At 44.4% G+C, this 24,355-nt stretch overlaps 2 protein-coding genes across 7 annotated transcripts in view; both read right to left on the bottom strand.

Annotated features, from left to right (window-relative positions):
• The window catches only part of zmym2 (zinc finger, MYM-type 2), a 54,953-nt gene extending 48,149 nt beyond the window's left edge, over positions 1-6,804 (bottom strand). For 2 of the 5 annotated variants that reach the window (XM_063213704.1, XM_063213708.1), the window contains exon 1: positions 5,759-5,851. The gene's annotated coding sequence lies outside the window, so the exon portion shown is untranslated. Of the gene's footprint in view, positions 1-4,192; positions 5,040-5,388; positions 5,676-5,758; positions 5,852-6,726 lie in introns of those variants that run through there. The other 3 variants (XM_063213707.1, XM_063213706.1, XM_063213705.1) reach the window with 3 other exon arrangements.
• A 6,104-nt stretch (positions 6,805-12,908) lies between these two features.
• mphosph8 (M-phase phosphoprotein 8) overlaps positions 12,909-24,355 on the bottom strand; it is a 44,105-nt gene continuing 32,658 nt past the window's right edge. For both annotated transcript variants that reach the window (XM_063213702.1, XM_063213703.1), the window contains 6 exons: positions 23,686-23,772; positions 23,030-23,184; positions 20,184-20,341; positions 19,390-19,514; positions 16,372-16,455; positions 12,909-14,290 (listed from right to left, as the gene is read on the bottom strand). In XM_063213702.1, coding sequence (XP_063069772.1) covers positions 14,249-14,290; positions 16,372-16,455; positions 19,390-19,514; positions 20,184-20,341; positions 23,030-23,184; positions 23,686-23,772 — 651 coding nt within the window. In that variant the 3' untranslated portion in view covers positions 12,909-14,248. The remainder of the gene's footprint in view (positions 14,291-16,371; positions 16,456-19,389; positions 19,515-20,183; positions 20,342-23,029; positions 23,185-23,685; positions 23,773-24,355) is intronic.

Genomic DNA, 24,355 nt, shown 5'->3' with positions numbered 1-24,355 from the left:
GCTGTCAGTCAAAGTTTACTGACGTAATGAGAACGACTTGGAGCTGTAGTCTGTTTCCGAGAAGATTGGCACAATTTCTTTTTTCTTTAATAGGGCAAGATTTTACACAAGACTTTCACAGAAGTAGTTATGGTGTAGGCTGAAAAATGTGTCCGGTGTATAAGTTCTGCATCATATCTTTGTCAGATTTTTTCAAAACTTGTCGATGGGATTTTCAATAGGATCTCCCTGGAGTTAGGAACGCAACCAATAGGATCGCTATTTTCCACTTCCCCTCCCTATACCACCCCACCATCAACAATGCCAATGCCACATTGATTCCATACCAGTCCTGGAAAGTGGAAAGTTAACTGGATGTACCATCCCTCTATCATTAACGCCATACTATAATCTCTCACGATATCTGATCTTATCAGATGACCATCTAACGAATACCATAAAAAGGGCAACAAGGGTGTGTGGCATCACTGGGCTGTTAAAGGCAATTTGGTGGCAGTTTGGGTTGGCATGGTTAGGTACAGTTTGCGTGGTATGCAAAACACCCCAAGAGGTCCACAAGGAGCTGGGGGAGGGCGGGGTGGTGAGTATGTGTGTGTTCTCCAGGGCCTGTTCCTCATCCTTTCATATCTCTCATTCTCCTCCAACATTATAATCCTCACGGCCCCATTAATTAGTCTAAAGCTAATAAAAGCGGCCCCCAAAAGACAGAAAAAAGTATAAGCTTGGGCTACTATGTCAAGTTTGCTCCTGGCTCCATAAATCAAATAGAACAGTCTAATGGACAATGACATCATAAAACCTCTGGCTGCCACACAGTCATCCTTTAAAATATCCATCGTAAATAGATAAAATACCAAGCAGCAGTGATTTGAGGAAGGACATGCATATCCCATCATGCTGAGCCAGCTTCAACAGTCCACAACACCAGTCAACATACCATACGGCCCTACAAAGGCAAGTGCAGTAACTACGCCAACAGTGAAATGGCGGAAAATGTGTTCCAAGCCTTGGTATTAAGTTGGATATTGTAGTTACTGCAAATTTGACATAGTAATAATCTCAAAAACGGGACACATGGGTCCATAAGATTTTGTCACAAGATATAGGAGGTGTTATGAAGACCATTTTCAGTATAAAAATCAATTTTGAATTTGACATAATATGTAAGCTTAGTTGCTGCACTTTGCCTTTGTAGGGCAGCTTACACGGTTGCCTTTGTGTGTCCGCCTGCAGTGTTTTTGGTCGCCTGTGGGTGGCACCAAACAAACCATGTGCAGGTCGCAATTTGTGTGCGTGTATGAGTGTGTGTGTGTGTGTGTGTGACTATGGGCACCCCCCTTCTGGTTTCTTGACAAATCACACGCTGACCATGTGCATCTAGCATTGCTAAGGGAACCATGTTAGCATCTCTGATTGCTCTTCATGCATCCTGTGTGCAAATCGACTCAGCCATGATGGCTTTTACACCTTTATTATCCAGATAGGACAGTGAGACAAAGAGGAAATGAGTGGGGAGAGAGAGACAGGGGAAGATCGGGCAATGACCAGCTGACACATCAGACTGGGCCTGCTTTAACAGTCCACGACACTAATCAGCATATAGCCAATATACATGCATTGTAGTTTCCTGGCAAAAGTTCCTCCCGGGCGCCAGATATTGCAATGACCCTGTTTGTTTGAATATCCGCCTGCAGTGCATGTCTGTCATCTGCAGGGGGAGCCAAAGACACACAGAGACATACACAGACTCTTTGGCAAACACTCAGACATGGTGCATCATGCGATGTAAAAAGAGGCCAGGGGGGCATGTCTGTGAGTCCACTTGTGTTGTTGTTTAATAACAGTCTCCACAAGAAGGCAGAAATCTGCAAATTCCCCTGTACACAGTGCAACAGGGCCAGTTAGTGGGCCTATAATGGAGTGACTTTGCCTGGTTCACACACCAGACCATATCACAAACGAGATATGGCCTGGAGACTGCCTAATGAATTTCTCATAGGGGGGGTGTGTTGTTCACGATTGGCAACGTCCGTTTATTAGTCGTAACGAGTTATAATTTGGTGTGTAAACCCATAGCCACTCATGTCAGTTGTATTACAACAAACTGCAAGCTTCCATTTGTCAAGTAATATGCGTCATCATCCTTCGACCCCTCCCCACTCTCAGGCAAGCGTTTTGGGGAGAGCATCCATGCTGTCTTTCTGATTGGATCCAGGAATTCAGATTGTGATTGGGACTAGCATGGGATTTCCAAGGCTAGGACTGACTGGCTCCTACTGAAAACAGGTAACACACTGAACAAACCCAGAGGGTTAACTGAGTCGGAACACACAGACACGGGAGCGCAAGCACACACACACCACAGCAGTGTGATATCCAGTTTTGGATGTGTGTCTGCACATGCATGCATGCTCTCTGGGTTATCACAGAGCTAACCGCACAGGGAAATATCTAGCATTTAAGATAATCACCCCAATACAGTAACATGATAATCCGGAGGGGATTGGGCCAGGTATTGAAACGACCCTGTCAGTCTGTCTGTCTGCAGTGTTTTGGGTCGCTTGCGGGTGGCAGCAAAGTACCCCCCCCCCCCCACACACATACATACACACACACACACACACACACCTTTTCCCCATGATTGTATGGATCATCAAACGTATTGCATCACATTTACTGGTTCCCCAGCTGAGCACCCAGCAGCACCCACCATCCTTTCAGCATCTACATCTCCCCCATCTGCCCTAGAATCGCCACCTGGGGTACTAACTCAGCCTCTTCAGGGCAAATCCAGGTCCCCAGAGTCAGCAAGGGCCAAGCAGTCACATGACCTCCACGCACCCCCTTTCATTATTATGAGAAATGACCACACGAACAAATGTGTGAGTGTGTGAGTGTGCGAGAGAGAGAGAGAGAGAGAGAGAGAGAGAGAGAGAGAGAGAGAGAGAGAGAGAGAGAGAGAGAGAGAGAGAGAGAGAGAGAGAGAGAGAGAGAGAATGTGTGAGGGTGCAAGAGAGAGAAAAGAAAATATACTGTACTTGCATGCTACTGTACCTATTGCATGCAACGCAAGTGCAATTAGGCTTTGCCCAAGCGGTCACCTGATGTGTGTGTGTGTAAGTGTGTGTGTGTGTGTGTGTGTGTGTAATGCATGCTACTTGGAAATGCATTTAAATTCAGTGCAAACACATCCAGGCCCCTATATAGGCAACTAGATGGCAGAGAGCCACGGGCTGCTGAGTCTGGTCATTGTCTTAACCTACCCGCCCCACACACACACACACACACACACACACACACACACACACACACACACACACACACACACACACACACACACACACACACACACACACACACACACACACACACACACACACACACCACCTTCGCCATCACCGCCCATGCATACGACGCAGCATGCAATAAGTGCACAGCTCACCGTGGTGAGGGAATAGCGTCCAAGGAGATAAATCATTATAAAGCCTGCTCTACTGATCACTCAGGCTGCCACAATTTGGGACCTTACCACAGTGACAGTGGAGAGAGAAGGGGTCGTCATGAAATGTCTTGACATTGGAGGCAATGTGACACATATTTACTCAATGGTTGATGGGTCAATTGGGAGTCAGTCATGCGCTCCATGATGGGTTTGAGTCTTAGCAAGGAAGCAGCCGAAAGCAAGAAGGGGACACAGAGCACTCACTAGAAAGCACAGCCATGAAGCCAAATTCCAGTCAGCTCCTACAAGCAGTCCCTCTAACGAAAACCAGGCCGAGGCGAAAAGCCCTCGTCTGAGCCAAACAAGCAAAGCAAGCAGGCAGGCAAGCAGAGAGGTTGGACTCTCCTCTGGCTTCAAGACTGCAATGCAGCGCTATGAAGTCTCGTCACAGGCTTTGCATCTCTGGGTTTAGAACATGCGTTGTAAGCTGCAAGACCTAGAAACCACACAGAGCGCTACTTTGACGCACAGCACCTCGGCGCAAACGTATTGCGATGCCTCTGTATCAAACGAAAACTGAGAGGCACATGCACCTGGCGACCCCCCCCCCCCCAAAAAAAAAATCCCACCACGCAACATACTGTCGGAATCAAACATATTACATTTCAAATAATATTCAATTTCTCACGTGATTACAATAAATCAATAGAACACGCCTTTACAGTCTGTTAAGATTTTTGGATTACTCACCGCCAGTTTAGAATGACATGAAAACACACATGCGCCAGCGATGCCAAGTCACCCCGGCTCTGATGTAACGTCAGTTTATGGCTTTTTATTTTGGCCCGGCATGTTCATTATAATAAAGTTTCCATTGGAGCAATCAGTATTTCTTTTTGTAGCCGTCCTGTGCTTGGTAGTGATGTATTACAATAGCGAGTCATTTTCAAAACATCCAGATGCGGTCGTTGGTCAGGTTCTACCTGTCCAAATGTGCCGCTTTCCCCTCACACGGCGTCATCTCTCCTCGCCTACCGGTGCCGTTTTCAATATTACAAGACAGCCTTCTTCGCCGGCCCGAAGCAGGCCTTCTCCAGGCCGTGCCCTTGACTGTCGTCAAATACAGCCTGAGCTAGAACCCTTATTATATCTGGTGGACCATCGCCTCCTGCTTCACTGCCAAAGCGACCTCAAACCGACGTCAGCTCGATTTGGTTTCCGAGCCCTCGTTTCGGTTCATTTGTGAACTCACTGGCGATAGTTTAATAAACTTTTAATGGAATATTAACGCAGGAAACAGAACATAATACTCCCGGACTCTGATGTCTCCGGTGCTCACGAGCAAGAGAGGCAGATCCAGCTTGTACACCCAGCTAACCCTGAAGCGCGTTTCAGCAAAGCGTGTTCCGTTCCCACCCCTGGCCTCCTCGCGCATGCAGCCATTGGATTAGCGGCGAACTGGAGGACAGCTTGCCAGACTGCGCCATTGTTGCAATAAGAAAAAACATCGCAAATTATTCCGCGCTGATATCGGTATGTGTGTGTAGACAGTCAGAAAAGTAGCTCCTCCCAACAATCCCCCCCGAAACGGAAATTCGTAAAACCATGAGTCTTTGTAGCTAGCTAGTGCTACAGTCATAGCATTACCAATCAACTCCCTGTGACACTGAAAACACACTTCTCGCACAGGGCATTACCTTATAATTTGACGTGTGAAATTATATCAAAACAGACTGGACACAAAGTACTACACAAAAATCTTAATATAGATAAGTTTGATACCTAATAAAGGAAGAATACCGTTTAATTGGAAAGTTACCCCAGAGCCTCAACCCCGGGCAATCAAAGAAAAATACACGTGGTTACCCGAGGGGGCGCTAGATCATAGCACACCTCCCAAACTACCCTCTTAAAATTGTTAAATATGACCAAAATAGTGCACACACCTTCAGTTAACCTTCAGCATGTCAAAAGAATAATCATCAGTCAATAATCATTGAAGAACGTGCCAATGAAGATTTTGACCCGGTCTGTAATTTGCCCCCTCCGGTACGCAAGTAGCACTGCCTCACGTCCGCCATTAGAGAGCGAACGAAACAATACGTGAAAGCATAGGCAACAGCACCCTGCCACGGCAGAGGGGGAGAAAATCTCAAGCGGGGTAAAATTGACTGGTAATTCGTCACTAAATGAGTCTTGCCGACAAAGGAGGAGTCTCATGATACTTCCTGAGCACCAAGCATGCACGGCGAATAGTTGCTCAAACTTTGCCCAATTGCCCACAATAACGCAATAATATGACACTAAAATTCTTACCGGAGTCGAGCTTGAAACGATATAGCGCCACTTTTGTGCCTTGACATAAATCCTCTGACGCATGCGCGAAAACGTACAGACGTTCCTGGCGCGTGGGAGGACACTGCGAACGAGATCCTTCTCGCCTTTTTTCGTGGCGCAAGCGCACAACGGCCAATCAAGTACGATGTAGTCAACAATTAAATAATTCCAAACTTCAGTAGGCTGTACCATATCCAGTTGTTGGTTATAATTGTATATGACGCGAAATGTTGAAAAATGCCATCAATATATACACCAAGTGCAGGCTTTTCCAAGCTAGCTATGAGATCACATAACACCAGAGAATGGTATGATGTTGCATATGACCAGCCTATGATGTTGCATATGACCAGATCATAAGATAAGGTTTGCAGATAATACAGATTGCACGCTTCTCAGTTATGGCTACCACCCAAATGTAGGCTCCATGTCATGTTATTACACGTTGTTTATTGGAAGCTGTTACATTGTTACTATAATTGATAGGGTCTTGATTGATAGAAAAAGTTTTATAGACGATTGCACTTACCCCTATTGAATAAGCAATGTGTGTATTTGATATTTTGATTAGGCTCTGCCAACTGAAGCACTAAATATTTTGAACAGCAACAGTATGTTGGTCTGCAACGAGGTTATGCAACCAAAATGGATGTCAGTCTGTCTACATGCATGCGCAATGGGTTAGTGACACAATATTGGAGTGCCTCAGATAAGATCATAGGTGTACACTAAAGTTGACAATATACAATACGGGCTTCAGAGGGTGTAGGTGGTTTAGTTTAGGACTATTTTAGAACTGATCAGTTCATGCTGGACACAGGTCTTTAAAACATGGCGAGTCAGGTGCGGTTGAGGGTTGCTTTAATCACATATGGCCAACATCACACTGCAGCCTCAGAAGCAAGTAGAGCTTCATTACTCTTATCTCCTCAGCAAAATAAACTTACCGCACACAGTCACGGCATACCGTCTCTTTACCTGCGAATTCAGTCTAAGCTGGTCTCAATTCGCATATGATTTAGTCAAGGTCCATGGAGAGAGCTGCTGACTTGTGTGTGCTGTACGTTGATCTCTGACCAGCACCTCTCCTAAAGTGCCAACGATTGGTAATGTGGCATTCAACGGGCAGGGCTGACTCCAGATCAGCCTTGAGGGGCGCTGCCTCGATGCAGTGGTTCGACTATCCCTACACACCCAGCGGCAAGTCCGTGGCATTACAAAAGAGGTTCAAGCTTTCGGGCATCAGAAGAAAGGTGCGATATAAAATGAGTTTTCAAACAAACCTGAGTGTTAATTGGTAACATAAGAACAACACAAACAATCGTTATTACGCTTCAATAAAAGCACTGTAGGCCTACTGAAAGGAATATAGGCTAACACTATTTGCATCATGACATGGATTAACACTGAGCCATCTACCGGCTGCATTCCCAGACCAACACGGCGAAAACCTTTGTATTACTCTGTCTATATTCCATTGAGTATGATTAATTTAATAAAATATGTCGTTAATAAGTGTCTTGGGTCTAAATAAATCTATATGGCATGGTGAAGTCTGTGATGGAAACTCAAAATGATACCCTGAGCTGCAGCCATGCGCTTCACTGAAGCAGAGACTCCAGACTCCATTTTAGAGTATAGCCTACTTTGCCTGATGCAGTGGAGGGCTTATTCAATAGTGTGTATGTTACATACATCCAGGACCACTTATCAAGGGAACTGTACTCCAATCGTTCAGTATTAATCTTGTGAATTAGCGATGCATTATATCAGAGCCTGACATGGGAACATGGCTCTCCATATTTCACGGTATTCCAAACGACATTACGCATGCGATTTAAGGGAGCACCGTCTTTACCAAACAAACGTGGCTTCTGGTATTGAAGCTCATGTTAAAGACTAATAGACCTTCAGTTTACCCTCACAACTAAAACTGTGTTGGGAGACAAACACAAGGTCAGCATGTATAACACACGCATAACAGACGCATGAAAAAAAACAACAACAAAAAAAAAAAACAGCAAACCCATCCAGTCAATACATAGCCTAATCCAACCACTTTAAGACTTAATAATTTACCATTGTTCACTACTCTGTCACACAGACAAAAACAAAAGGATTTCGAGTTGAGAGGTGGGCATTATCCCTACTGGTACATTCAGGTACTGCAGGGTTCCATAACAAATTTCCCATGAAGCAGTCTATACTTGTTGTCATGCTACTAGTATACACTACTAGTATGTCTGACTCTGCACTTGTAATAACATTGATAATGATCTCTCTCTCCCAAACCTGTATCAAGCCCAGAAGGTATGTCAACTTCCTGAAGAGTAGGCTAGTACAGCACCAGCCTGTGAGGCATCCTCTGCAGACCCGCTGACGGACAAAGGGGTATGTTGTCCTGGGCCCAGTGTGATAGGGGCCCCATAATTGGGTCCCCATTACATATGTATTGGGTATGGGGCCCTTTCACATGACTGTCCTGTGCCCAGCGAAAGCTGTCAGCAGCCCTGATCCTCCGTATAATAATTAAACAGTTAACCAGTAATTAACCAGTGTTCTTCCCCATCCTCCTCCATGACTGAGGTACCATGAGCATGGCACCGTCCTGCCACACTGCCCCTGTGCACGGGTGAGGCATAATTGCAAATATTGTTGTGTGCAGTGAGCACTGTGTGCTGGGGAGTGCTGTCTCACAATGACAATGGGAGTTTGGGTATCCCATTTGGGCTTTCACGCCTTCACTCTGGTGAATGTCTGTCTGGTCAATTGTTCCAGTCCGTTGTCCTGGGAGAGAGCCCAGCATATGGTACTGATCACATTTGTATGTATTGGGTTTGGGGTATTGGGGTATTGGGGCCCTGTTCAGAGGACTTTGTCCCGGGCCGGGCCGGGCCGGGCCGGGCCGGGCAAAGCTGTCAATGACCTTGTTGACAGGGTTTCCACCGGTCTGCGTGTCTGCTCATTTGTCTGTCCCTTTTTGTGTTATGAACTTTGCTAAATTGAAGTGGGTCCAATTTTCAGAAAAGCCAGTTGATGACCTCCCCAAGGTTGGGTCAAGGTCACTAGGAAAAACAAAGGTCAAAATGCTGCTGGGGCGGAGGACTGTTTTGTCCGTTAAAACTTCCTTTTTTGTTGCCCTTTTGGCCTTTATTATGACAGAAAAAAGTGAAGAGAGATACAGGGAACGAGTGTGTGTGTGTGTGTGTGTGTGTGTGTGTGTGTGTGTGTGTGTGTGTGTGTGTGTGTGTGTGTGTGTGTGTGTGTGTGTGTGTGTGTGTGTGTGTGTGTGTGTGTTTGTGTGTGAGAGAGAGAGAGAGAGAGAGAGAGAGAGAGAGAGAGAGAGAGAGAGATAGAGATGGGGTAGGGCTTGGAACTTACCCAGGCTGGATTCGAACCTGGGTCCCCATGGGCAATGTTGCCTGTATTTCGGATGGGCTTTAGCGTAGTGTGATTGACAAGGATTGATACATCAGCCCGAGTTGGACTTGGTTACTGAAGGTTGTAGGTTCAAATCCCATAAAAGTATGAAGAAATGTGTGCACCTTTATCCAAAGCTGAAGCGCCCCTGAGCAAAGGCATCTCACCCCACACTCCTCCAGGGACTCTACCTAATACCATGTACCTAAATACGTCACTGGAAGTTGCTTTGGATGAATGTGGCAGCTAAGTGTAATGAAATGTCATGTGTTGGTGTGAGATAGTGTCTCTGTAAACCGATAGATGAGCTCTTTTCTTGGATAGCTAGCTAGAGCACGAACGCCTCTTCTTATTATGCCTCTTCACTTGTCAAAAGGGTAAGCTGACAGGGGGGGGGGGGGGCAAATGGGTCAGCTGTTCTGGAAACAGGGAGAGAGGGGGCCCAGAATTGGATCCTCATGGGGGGCCCTTTAAGATGACATTTTCTTGGGTTGAGTCAGCGCTGACCTCTGACGTATTCATGGACACAGCAGTACACAGCTATGAGAACTGGACTTGGGAAACCATTGTTTAGCAACTCACCCCCGTTGAACTAAAGCCGCTTTCAGACAAATTAAAACAAGTCCTTGGTGTATACCAGGGGTGGAACTTTAACATTTTCCCCACCAGTGACTGTGGCAGGTAGATTCTAAAATCTACCAGTCACTCACAATTTTTACCAGTCACCATTTTCACCAGATCAACATTGTAATGCAGAGTAAGATAATTTTCTGATCAATACTTTTGTTTCAGAGTTCATAAATGCAGTTATTGTGATGCCAATAACGCTTTTCATTATCAATTTGCTTAAACCTTTGATGTTGGATGCTGCGTATAACAGCATTAACCTGAGCGCCTGTAGAAAAATTTCACCCGTCAAGGTGACCGGTGGGGTGATGTATTTTCACAAAAAGGCCAAATTCACCCGTCATTTGCAGGTGTACGGGTGCTTATTTCCATCCCTGGTGTGTACCAATGTGCAACACACACAACACACTTCATATGTTTGTTACACATAGTCTTCTTTTTCTGAAACAGTGACAACCATATAAAGGTCCATTCAGAGCCTGATGTCTTTGTATTCATTATCTAAATGTGTTGTACAGCAGTGTGCAATACAGACAGACTAACTGCATGTCACCACCCCGTATTTACGCACGTGTAACAACTTGTGAATTGATGAGTTGAATCTTAATCTGATGTGAATCTAATGCCTCATTGACTAAAGGAAGTGAATTTTCTATAATTTAGAACAAGAACGTGATAAGAGGTGAGTGGGAAAGCGAGAAGGATCGGGAAATAACCTCGGGGTGGAATCAAACCCTAGTCCCCATGTGGTATGGTGCCTTCGCCAAAGGAGCGACAACACTGCCTTTAGAAGTGACTTTTTTGTAGTAGAATGATGTAAACTTTTTTAGCATTTTTGATGGCATGAAATATGGCTGGTTGGTAGGAGTTCCATCTTAGGACTTTAAACATGACTTGGAATGAAAAGTTGTCCACAGACTAGTGGAAGCCTTCCTTTCAAAATGATCAGGAAGATGATTTCATGGGTTTTGGGAAGCAAAGCAGTCACTGCAGTCATGTGCAAATTGGTCTTGTTGGATAAAGAACTATTAAACAGTGCTCACAGGAATGTGTAGGGATTAAAATGATGGAAAAAACACTTTGTGACATTTCAATGTCAGGAAATATACTACATGGGTGGCCATGTTAAAATGTTGTCATTATAATAAACATTCTGTTGATTTCAGTAAGTAACATAAGTAAAAACCAAAACATACTGGAACACACCTGAGGGGTATTCCAAAAACCTGGCTCAGTATAAACCAGGTTAAGTTAACCTTGAGTTTGTGGTAAATCATCTAATAGAAGTGCCTCGAGTCCTCATGTTCTTAACTAACCGACACATATGGGCTATGTATTAGCAGGTTTACCATGACAATACACTTGGCTGACATTTTTATCCAAAGCGACTTTGTTCAGGTTATTGGTTACAGTCCCTGGAGCATTGTGGGGTTAGGTGCCTTGCTCAAGGGTATTTCAGTAATGGATGCAAGGGATTCAGTGTAGGGAGGTCAGGTGGGATTCGAATCTACAACCCCAGATTGAAAGTCCAACTCCCTAACAAGGCCACAGCTTCCTCCAAACACTTCATGTAGGTTAACTTTGCCATGTTGACCATTTAAAATGTTCTTTCAATATTCACCTGCTTAACAGTAAAAAAACAAACAAAGCAAAAAAAAGACAAAAGTCAAAGTAATTCATTGTTATGGAAACATATGTACAGTTTATTATTTTTTAACAGTATTTGTTTTTCCAGAGACAAGGTCAGCACAGGTCAGGGGGGTATCAAGACTCCATGGAGAGCAAAAGCACAACTGTGCAGGGTGAACACACGAACACACACACACACACACACACACGCGAACACACACACGCGAACACACACACGCGAACACACACACGCGAACACACACACACACACACGCGAACACACACACACACACACACGCGAACACACACACACACACACACACACACACACACACCTTCCTGTAGCTTTGACAAGGACCGTGTCACACACAATGCTTATAAAAGGCAAAACATTTGGACAAATAGCAATCAGATTGGAGAAAAAACTAAATGAAAAAATTTTTCAGACAAAAAAAGAGAACCTCACAATGTGGCATTTAAAAAAAACTAACCAAACAAAAGGATAACATCTTTCAGACAAAAAAGAACACCCCAATGTGTCATTCTACAAAATTGCCATCAGACTTATGACTACGGTCGTCTCTGTACCATCGCTGATGTGGTAACTCAAAGCGGCTGATGTGGTGACCAGAATGTATGATGGACTGAACCTTACAGGCTCTCTCTTGCTCTCCTCTTCCCGTCTCACACACACACACAACCCTGGAGGAAGAAGGCCATAACTGGACTAAAGTTAAAATCTAAGCAGCTACACATTACACACCCATGTTCAATGTAATACACATGACCAGTCATGTGGATTCATTAGTTTATAATGCAGGGCCACGTGTTCCAAATGACTTGATTTTACCTGTTCAATTCGACATGGTGATCATTCTACCAGGCAATCACCTGGATGATTGAATTGGACAGGTAAAACCAGGTCATTAACAATATATTGCACTGGATTATAACTGACGACTCCATCTGGATTGCCCATCACAGCACACAACCAGCTTCACTTGACCAGAGGGTTATTCCGAAAAGGTAGTTCAGTAGTAAACCAGGTGAAGTTAACCTGAAGCTAGTGGTAAATCCGCTAATAGAAGAGTCTTGAGTCCTCGTTTTCTGAACCAAGTGATGCCTGTAGGCTATATATATTAGCAGGTTTACCACATGCTGGAGGTCAACTAAGCCAGATTGAACACATAACCATCTTCTCAGAATACCCGCAAAGGAGAGTGTACAATAAACGTGATTGAGTGACAACCCTAGGTTGTTTCTTGAAATAATTGCCAGCTAACTGGCATTTGATTAGTCAAAACAATGAACCCCAGGGTTCCTTTTCTCCAATCACTGCAATATCTAAAGCAGGTTTATCACTTAGTCAAGTAACGGTATGCCCTTCAAGACTGGAGACATGATTGAGAGAAACGATTATTTAAAAAAAAAAAAAAAACCACCACATGACAAATCAGGGTTCTTGAAACATTTATACCATTTCAATTACACCCTGCAATAAAAGATCCAACAGTCACTCAGGACAAGGTTATTTTACATTTCTTTCTCTCTTTCAGTAGTGGAGATCGACAGCAAGTTTAGAGTTGAACAGTTAGCCTCCATCTCATACAAAAGGACTAATGGACCTCAGTCAGTCAGTCAGTCGATTGATTGATCGAGTGATCGATCCCCAGTGAAACGAAGATGTAAAAACACATTGTGCTGCTTCCCAATGCATGCACGCCATAGCCCTTGTGGGTGGTGCACACACAAGTCTGTCCTTTTGCATACACACAGATTCCTGTATGCACACACGCACCAATTTCTACCCAGTGCTTGCTGAAGATCTTTGTACATACTGGGCACTCGTAAGTCACTTGTCTTGTAATAACTGGGGACGAAGCAAAGGCATTGAGGGCACAGATGTACACGTTTCGTAAAAACAAAAAGAAAATACGACAGCTCTGAGTTTGGTTTACATTCTCAACCAAACCACCAAATGTCCAAAGCCCCAGTGACCTGGTCCCTTCCCAAAGATAGCTTACCATCACTGCTGTGTCTCTTGCGCAAACACACAGACACACATATACACACAGACACACATATACACACATGCACACAAAGGCAGGTCCCAGAATAAAATGGTTTGAGAGCACAAGGTGGGAGCTATCTTTTAATCTGAGGATAAATTATATTATGGAGGAAAAAAATATACAAACAAACAAGATTTACAAATGACCTTCACTCTTAAAACATCAAAAGGGAAGGCGTGATGTGTGTACGTGTGTGTATGTGTGGGGTCCGTGGGACAATGTGCTCGCACGCACGCAGGCAGGCACACACGCACGCACGTACGCAGGTGCTGCTTGTGAAAACAAAGGAGAACAAAAATAATAAAAAGAAAAGAAAGATTGAAAGGTTCACTCTTCTTTTCAAAGGAAGGCAGGGTGGGTGGTCTTTGCCGCTTGGACCACTGGGTATGTCAAAGTCTCCCATCGTGCTCATGTTGGTTTACTTCCCGATGCCCCATTCTGCATCTCGCTCTGCCATGTCTGTTCAAACGAGCTCCAGTTTTTGTGTCCACATTGGGGTGTGTGTGTCAGCATGTGTACACACATCCTTATTGTGTACTCCTGTGTGACAATGTGTGGTTTAAATCTGTGTGTGTGTGTGTGTGTGTGTGTGTGTGTGTGTGTGTGTGTGTGTGTGTGTGTGTGTGTGTGTGTGTGTGTGTGTGTGTGTGTGTGTGAGAGAGAGACTGCTTAAAGGAGCGTTTCGTTCTTTTCCTGGTGTCAGGAGCTCAGTAGTCCTCCTTCACTGCAGCTGCACTCTGTACGCACAGATCAGGAGCTTCACCTGCACAGAGACATTTATCATACATTATTATACATTATATAATGTATTTATTATACATTATTTATAATTAACAATTCAGTATGTTTATATAATATAATTGAGTATTTATAACACAAATGGTAATGACATTATTACAATAGTATCATTAATAGTAATAACCTCAAAAGCAATCATTGTATAACAGTTTATTTCATACTTGATCAGCTTTTTACATTTTCTTTACCACTACTTGGACTGTTCACAGCAGCTCAGCAGCTTTGTATTGCCAGATAACAGGAAGTTATTGGGATGCAGAGTTCCTGACGGCTTGTCAGTCTTTTCATAAAATTTCAACCATTTGGGAAACAACAAAGTTCTTTTCTGTGTTTAATTTCTATGGTTTACAAAAAAGGCATGCTCTGGCTGTTGGATGACAATTTGGCTCAAGACATAAAAAGTCTTCATGATCTGCTCTGGTCATATGCAGCTCCTCTCCAAAATATGTCAAGATTAAGTTGAGAATATCATTATTTAAAAAGAAAACAAAGTCATATATATTATTTTTTAGGGGTTTTATACATTTAGGACAGTTTGAGATGGTGATAGGAAGCGAGTGGGAGAGAGAGACGGGGGAGGATCAGGAAATGCCCTCCGGACGGAACAGAACGTGGGTCTCTGGCGTAACAGTGCAGTGCCCTACCAGTTGAGCCACGGCAGGGCCACAAAATCATAATTTAATGTCAACTCCACTAGACTTAGAGAAACACCATGAATATTCATAGACAGGATCTTCATTCAATTACAGACTCACTGAGAGTGTGTAACAATGGTCTGAAAATAGCTTTCACAGCCTAAGAATAGAAGGCAAAGACAACCACGCCATAGGTATCCATGACTACAAAATACGTAGACACCATGCTTTCCCCCCCTTTTTCCTTTTTAAAAGCTTGACTGAGAGAGACATCTTACGCTTGGCTGTGTGTCTGTGCCCCCAATGACTTTCCCAGGCTGGCATTTCAGTATCCAAATCGGGACTGTGCTATTTATAAACTCTGCATTTATAATGCACAGGAATAGCAGCCGGGCTGATTCAGTGGTGTGCGCTCGGCCCAGGTCTGGCGCTAGTCTGGCCTCCTGCCGGCTAGTGACTATACTATACTTATTATAATAAATAGTGATTTTGCACATTTCACTGGGATTTTTGGAGACCTGACACATCACCACAGGCATGACCATTGTCCATTGTCAACATACTCTCTAGGTGCTTCGCAATTATTGCTGTATTTCATCCATCCACCTCTGTGCTAGTGTGTAGAGGAAAAATACCGGAGATTCCACAAACCTTAACATGTCTTCAATTAAAGGCCGTGACACATTTATTCTGCCATTGATATTATTGATGTAAGCATAAGTGATTAACTGGCGTGGTTGGCCTGTTTGATTTGTGTAGATTTGATGTGCATGGTGACCCTGTGGTGACTTGGCTCAGCTCCGTCTGTCTGCTATATTTACCAGCCACATACTACTCTGAGCACATACTACTTTAAGCTTCCACGAACACAAACACACACAGTCTTTGGCTGTGTGTAGCACATCCAACCTGCGTCCCTTATCCCAACTGCCTTATGATACATACAAGGTTTGTGTGCATGGGGACAGGGACGGGAGCAGTGTGAGCGCAAGAGGTTTCCGGGCTGTTCTAGCCACGGGAGTCAGCATCCCGTCCCAGCCTTCCCAGCACATACATTCAAATGGGAGCCCGTTCATAGCACGACCAAGCAGAAAATAGACTCGAGTTTGATTTTCAAGTTGCAACGTGCACTTGTCCGGACTCCTGCTCGAGGGCCCGTCCACCGCACTTTGGTGTGAAGGGAATAATCGGTTTTCATGTTTTCTAACCATTTTGGACAGAGCATGGATACATTCGGACACGTTGAGCCTACGCTGCATGCTTGCAGTGTGAATAAGCCATTATTGGAGGGGGCCACATACACATCCACGGCCAGAGTAGGGACAGGCATTGCTATGATGCTATTCTGTTGAGCTTGTATAGTCTACATGATGTGTATCTGTCCCTACCAAATAAACCGAACTGAACTTACCTTAGCAGTGGGGGCTTCTGCCAGTCGGATGAAGAGCTTGTTGGCTCCCTGCACCGGACTGAAGGAGTAGATGAAGTGACTGTCCTGTGGGGGGCGCCAAACACAACATGTTAATGAACAGCATTCACACGCACACGCACACGCACACACAGTGGTGGACTGCATTTTCACAGTGAATACTATTAATAGGACACAATAAAAATTACAACAGTACAATGAATAACTATATGTACCAATACCATTCATATCGTATTCACACACACCAAGTAGGACTACATTTATGTATACAGTGTTTACTCCAAACCAACTCCCAGCCAATAAGAGGAAGTATAACACTGATGAATGCTCTAGCAGCCTAAATGTCTATCCAACCCTGCAAGGGATAAACAATAAAGAAAAGAAAAGAAAGAAGAAACTGAGTGTGATCTATTTCTTACATTGTACTCCACCCAATAAACATAACAGATGTTATCATGTTACATGGGATGCATTTGTTTCATGTTTATTCATATTCATGGACAGATACTGTATGTCAATGCTGGTACAGAAAGTAAAATCCCAGCCAGTTTCCTTAACACCTCTGTTCAAAGGACACACAAATATTAATGGATAATACACGACTTGAGTTGCACAATAGGATAAAATTGGGCACAATAGGACACAAAAAAATTACATTTTCAAACCTTGAAATGCCTTATAATCCACCACCTCTTACCACTATGATTGCCCTATGTGGTTCAATTTCAGCCAGTCAGGAGGAACTGGAAGCTAAACCCTATGACCACTGACCAACCACTTCACGTCCTGAACCACATGATAAACCATTTCCATCCCACTTATGACACCAGAAAAGGGAAGAAGCAGCCACCCAAATCAGCTTCCAATCCAGGTATTTGGACCACAATAATATCACATCAATGCTGCTGCTTTTATGCAAAGCGACTCAAAGGTGCACTGTGTAGGATGGTGGCCAGAGTAGGTATTGCAACAATGCTGCTGAAAATATACTGCCTATTGCCAAATTTGATCTTTCTTCCTTCTTCTCCAAGAATCTACGTGCCACTCAAATTCAGCAAGAACAAGGTGCTCACACAGCCCCAGAACGCTTTACAAGGAAGGAGGCAGAACAGAGTTTTGTTCTTCTACTGTAGTAAGATAGACATTTTCTCACACAATCGCTCCAGTCTCTTGCCTGGCTGCAAGAGACCTTGAGGCAGCTCTAGCACACAGTGGAGTGGTGTGTGTGTGTGTGTGTGTGTGTGTGTGTGTGTGTGTGTGTGTGTGTGTGTGTGTGTGTGTGTGTGTGTGTGTGTGTGTGTGTGTGTGTGTGTGTGTGTGTGTGTGTGTGTGTGTGTGCGTGCGTGTGCGCGTGTGTGCGTGCGTGTCCTGCTCCGCTGTTCAGTGACACCAGCACACACATGACCTTCATGGTGAAGACATTAGAGAAGGCAAAAAAAGAACTTTCCAAAAGGCTATTCTAAATTAATCGGTCCTCAACAAATCAGTGAGATAACTTTAAAAAAGGTAAAAATATCCAAAAAGGAGGAAACGGCATATAAAAAGTCTCGACTGTAGCATGTCTTCTCCAAGGCCAAAATATATTTCAAGAAGGGAAATGTCAAAGTAATCGCCTGTAGTTTTGTTGCTACAATTTCCGGATGCCCAAAAGGAAACGACATAGGTCAACATCCCAGAGCAGCAATCAACCTATTAGATCTGCTCAACACTCTGTGAAATGCTGACAGAAGACGGCTACTACTACTATTACCACAACTACGACAAGACTAGGAACCAAAGCGGGCATGAATGAGGGTAGGTTTTTTCAGTAACACTTTACTTGACGCCAGCATCATACGCATCGCATCACACTACAGTGTTATGGACATGTCAATAACATTATGCCAATGTCATGAACCTTGTATGACTAGACACTAAGTGACATTCGGTTAAGGCAAAGACAGCCCAGAGTGACATTCGGTTAAGGCAAAGACAGCCCAGACAATGTCATTTTTTCATGACCATAAAACATCTGACATTGACATTATGTTTATGACTCATCCATGATTCAAGTCATGACACTGTTTTGACATCGTTATGTCATATGTATAACGCTGGCGTCATGTTAAGTGTTATCAACTTTTTTGCCAGTCACAGTCCTCTGGAAATAAACGTATGTGGGCAGGGCTTAAGACAGCAGCGCATGTGATATGGCCCGAGTCTCAGAAGCTCCAGAACTGGAAGCACACTTCTAGGAATAGTGGAAAACTGAGGAATAGTGGAACATAACAAAATGATAACATGGCTCACATCAGCATGGAAAACCTCTTCAGTAGAGGAGCAGGGGAGAAAGACAGTGAAAACAGAGGAGGAGAGACTGGCCGAGAGTGTTTGAGATTGAGTGAGAGAGAGAGAGAGCGAGCGAGCGAGATAGAGATAGAGATAGAGATAGAGAGAGAGAGAGAGAGAGAGAGAGAGAGAGAGAGAGAGAGAGAGAGAGAGAGAGAGAGAGAGAGAGAGAGAGACTGGGAGCGCGAGCAATAGGAACAGAGAGAGAGACGCGACCACAGTCTTGCTTGTGGTATTTGTGGCGAGATGCTTGAGGGATGTACATGGTTTATGAATTTAAAACCCTTAGATGGATCATGCATCTCTAATTCATCACCACATTCATATTCACTCCAGCTGGCCTACAGGGCTGCACACAGTTTTCGATGGCATGTAGAGCTTGGATTAACCCCCCGTGTTACACTATTTACACTAAACACTATTTGAGGTACATAAATACATTACAATGTTGTCATCTTTCTTCATACACCCATTACTTAACCATTTTTTTTTAAAAATTCGTCTGGAAATCTGGCATACCCTTCCGTGTGATGACGTGTGAAGCCAAGAGAGTATTTCAAGAGAAATGTAACAGGATGATGGGCAGCTAGAACTTGTTGAGCACCACAACTGAGGAAACAGTGGAAACATGCAATAACAGGAAGTGACATCAGAGATGGGGGCGGGACGTACCAGGAAGATGGGCAGCTGGAACTTGTCGTTGAGGACGACGGCGTGGACGCTGCAGGGCCCACAGAGGCGCGCCGTGATCTCACTCAGGAAGTTAGCGTGGAAGATGAAGAGGAGCACGCCCGATCCTGACAGGCACACACACAGAGACAGACAGACAGACAAACAAAAGCAGACAAGCAGAGATTTAAATGGGGGGTCTGTGGTGTGTGTTGCTGGTGTGGGTTTCTGGAACCTTTCTAGAGATGCACATCACACATGTGAATATGGTACTGTGGTGTGTGTGTGTGTGTGTGTGTGTGTGTGTGTGTGTGTGTGCGCGCGCGCATGTTGATTCATTTGCATGTTTAACTATAAATCTCAGTGACAGTGACAATTCTACAACAACATAGCAGTTACATAAATGGTGTGTTGAAAGTTAGAACTCATTGACAATCTCATCACAGAAAACAGAGCAGGGGGAAATTGTGGGGTGGCGCGGCGGGTGTGTGCAATACATTCGTGCATAAAGTAGATCAGACAGAGCAGTAAGTGAAAATTATACTGCTTTAATCCTATCTGATCCAGATTTTTGTTTCGGGAAATGTGTGTTTAAGTTCTCCACGATTTGAGAGATTTGTGGTTGTGTGTGTACATTCAATTTTTGTTTGGACTATAAAGTGTGGGTGTGGGTACCTTCAGCTTGCAACATCATTGAGGCTTACTGTGTGTGTGTGTGTGTGTGTGTGTGTGTGTGTGTGTGTGTGTGTGTGTGTGTGTGTGTGTGTGTGTGTGTGTGTGTGTGTGTGTGTACCTACCTTCTCCAGGGTTGTGTGCGGGGGGTTTGAGGTTGAAGTCCAGGGAGAAGTCTGGCCCCTCACACAGCCGGTGGCAGGCCAGGGGGAACACTGGCTCCAGCAGCGCCAGTCGCGTCTCAAAGTACGCTCGGATTGTCTCTTCCGCCACCGTCGACAACCTGTGTGTGTGTGTGTGTGTGTGTGTGTGTGTGTGTGTGTGTGTGTGTGTGTGTGTGTGTGTGTGTGTGTGTGTGTGTGTGTGTGTGTGTGTGTGTGTGTGAGAGTGTGAGAGAGAGACAAACACAAAAGTCACCACAACAACCACCACAGCCAAACCCCTAGTGCTGCTGTTCTGCTCATTACCCACTTCAGGCAAATCGGTCCTGTATTCAAACAGTTATGCACTGTGCACAAAGTTGAAGACTGATCGATGTTTTTCACATCAACATCCTGTATTCCACCACATAAAACTGATGGCAAATGTAATCAGTTCATTGCAGGCTTGAAGAAAAGTTTTTTTTTCGGAAGACTTTCATTCAGATCTTAAAAAGGACAATTACAATCAAATTGCACACTGTGGTGAAAGTAGATTTAAAACTCAAAAGCCTAACTAAAAAGGAAAACAAGGCCTGATGACAACCCAGGAAGAGGAACTGACCAATGATGTTTTCCATGGCAACGTTTTCCAGCACTGTGAGATCCTCAGGCTCTGACTAACATACTCCTGTCCTGACAGGGGTAGTCGACAGGGGCGGACAAAGAGGCATGTTGTCCCAGGGCCCAGGGATAGAGGGGCCCAGAATTGGGTCCTCATTACATTGCATGTACTGATTGGTGTGGAGTTTCAGATGTCTTTGCCTGGTCAAAGCGGTCAGTGGCCCTGCTCCTGACTAACGCATACACATGGTCAACTCTGACAGAACTGACACACTCTGATGTTTTCCGTGCACATTTTTCACCAGAGAGCCACTGACTCATCCACTTTTGACTCATTCTCACACACTCTGCTAGAGCTGCTGTGAGCCAAAGCTCAAAGCCCAACTCATTTAAAAAAGTACACAACCCCTGTGCACAACTTGTTTCTTGCTCCGTTGCAGGTTTGCAGGTTTCATAAATGTACAAATCAAAAAGTCACAACGCCACACTCACACCGAATCCCTGAAGAAGGCATGACTGCCGAAACGTGTTGTGGTCTTTTAAATTAGGTTTAATATGAGCAAGCCAATAAAGGCTCTTAAATGTTTTGTACATTAGTGCTTTCCTGTGCTTCACCTTCAGTTTCCACCTTTCACAGAGCATCTCTACCAAACCTTGCATGTTGACATGGTCCTTATGGAGGGACATTTCAGTTTGGCTGGTAGAAAAGACCAACATTAATATCTTGTTTAATATCAGTTTAATATAAGTTTAATATCTACGGGCCATTTTGGGTGGTGATGAAAAAGTTAATTTAGAGCCCTGCCCTCATGTACACCACTAGTTTCTGCCAACCAATACACACACCTCTCCCAAGCTTACTTCATCTTCACTAATATTCTAGGTTTGCTTTGACCTTTTTATTTTGAAGGAACCAGGGGCCTCTTTTATCATCAGTTCGTAGAATGTCTTCTAAATTGTGTCTTACGAGTGAAATTTAGAACGTACGCAAGTACAGAAAAATCGGGATTTATAAAACATGTGTTGGCTGCTCCTACGCACACCTCTGCATGATAAATCCCATACCTTCCAAATCGCTGTGCACGCGCGCATTTGGGGTAATTTGCATCCCGAAACGCCTCCAAGTAGCCATATATGGCATTGTGATGGAGTGACCATCACTAGGGTTGTGGGTGTGTTCTGACTAATATGCCAACGAGCCTGGCTCTTTGGTGTAGCGGTCAGAGCCCCGGTTTACTACCCCAGAAGGTCTGGGTTCAAGTCCCAGCTGGGCAACTCTACTCCCCTTCGCTACAAATGGTGTCAGAAGTGGGATGGTACTGTGAGGCCATCGGAAGCGTACCCATGGTGTGTGAGCCGTAATTCCATGTGAGGGACCCCCAGGATTGGTGACCCCCGTGTGAGGGACCTCAGTGATAGGTGAAGCATTGATGATGGGGCACACTGGATGGGAGAAGCATGATGGGCAGTTGCGTGAGGGACACCATGAGTGTGTGAAGCGCACGGGTGCGCTTCCCGAAGGGGAAGGCAATGTGATGGAGTGACCATCACTAGGGTTGTGGGTATGTTCTGACTAATATGCCAACGAGCCTGGCTCTTTGGTGTAGTGGTCAGAGCCCCGGTTTACTACCCCAGAAGGTCTGGGTTCAAGTCCCAGCTGGGCAACTCTACTCCCCTTCGCTACAGGCATTAAAATATATTCAAATGCCATGTTAATTCAAAGGCGCCACCCTGTTTGGACACACATAAACACACGCGGACACACGTGCCAGTCGAAGCACTGACGGGAAGTGCGGAGATAGAAACATTTCCGCGGCAGAAGTGGAGGTGCTTTCGACAGGAGGAGGACAGTGTTTCGAAATAAGTAAAAGGAGACGACACACATGGACAAAAACACTGTAAAATAGCACACTGCCATACTCCATCGTCATTCAAAGCAAACTGTACCTTGCACGGTCAATATTATTCGCAATTTCATGTTTCTTCCACTCGCACGCATGGTCGGAGGTGTGCATAGATTTAGACACATATCTACGTTCAAGGGCTGTGCCTAAGAACGCTTGATAAATGAGGCTCCAGGAAATTGCAACTCATGTGTCGAGTCGGTCCTGATTGCGACTATACTAATTCACTGAGCTTAATCTAAGTCAACTAATAATAAACTAATGTGAATGGGATTTGGTTGAGCCACGTGTGTGGTGGTGACTCACGTGTTGATGTGGTCCTTGATGAGGTCGTAGACAGCCAGGTTGTTGCTGATCTTGGCAAAGTGCATGGCCGTGTTCTTGTGCTTGGACAGGATGTTGCTGTCAGCGCCGTACTCCAGCAGGAGGCGCACTACGTCCGCATTGCCCCTCTTGCACGCCTACAAGACACGGCAGTGGAGGAGGAAGAAGAAAAAGAAGTGCATTACACATTTTGCTATTGAGCTGAATTGGTGGCAAGCAAAGGCTTTGGGAAAAAAAAACATGTCTGTTTGTTACTTATTAATAATGCTGTTCGATTCAAAGGCCTGAGGTATTTATTTGAAGATGCACTTATTTAACAGTAGCACTCTTCAGTCTTGTGTGTAACAAGACCACATAAAAGAGACCAACATTCAAAATAAAAGGATTTATTAAGCAAAGTGCCTAAATGCAAATTTAGAATGCAAGATTTCAAATACAAATACTCTAGCCACAATGTAAGTATTTTGCTTCCTTAATCTCTATTGACATACTGGGACCATTTCATTGATAGTTGCTGTGCAATTTCATCAATATGACTACCATTGTATTAATTTTATCAATAATGATGCCTTTACAGAAACTCAGTTCCATTTTGCACCACAAAGTCCTCCGTGGTGTTGTGTTTTTCCCAACCTTACCTTCATCAGTGCTGTCTCTCCGCCCAGTGTCTGTGTGTTGACATGGCAACCGGCCTCCAGGAGAATGGCTACCGTGGTGAGGAAGTTCTAGAAGGAACACAAACACAACAGATGAGTGATGAGGTGCAGGTGATCTGGTGCAGACAGTTTGTAAACAAAAAACTTAGCACCTAAAGCAATACACCAGCCTAGAGCTACAGTCCCCTCCATGAGTGATGGAACAGAAAGTCAAATTTCCTTATTTTTGCTGTTCACTGAAGACGTGGACATTTGCCTTGCTGTTCCAAAACTTTTGGAGGGGGCTGTACGGAAAACAAGTATAACTGGTTGACCAATCTTGGACAGCTGTTGGCTTTTAGACACAGCATGAAATGGCGTTCACGGTTTATCAGCTCTTAAACGCTTTCCAAGAATTTTTCACTAAGCAGTCATATGGCAACCGGGGGCAACGACTCAACTCGTAAATGTATGAGGGAGTTCCCCCCACCGTTTCTCCCAGGGATATAGACTTGGAAGACATTAAAACACATTGAGTGGTGTGATTGTATGAATGTGATATAATGTATTAACTGTGCTATACCAACAGTTGTATACACAGTGTATACTACTACAGTCCCAGGAAAAAGTTTGTACACCCTTTGAAATTTCTTACCTTTCTGTCAAAATTGGT

Source organism: Engraulis encrasicolus, chromosome 13 (assembly GCF_034702125.1).
Source record: "Engraulis encrasicolus isolate BLACKSEA-1 chromosome 13, IST_EnEncr_1.0, whole genome shotgun sequence".
Taxonomy (NCBI): domain Eukaryota; kingdom Metazoa; phylum Chordata; class Actinopteri; order Clupeiformes; family Engraulidae; genus Engraulis; species Engraulis encrasicolus.
Note: the sequence above shows the minus strand (reverse complement) of the source record. Positions and strands in the feature narration are given on the sequence as shown.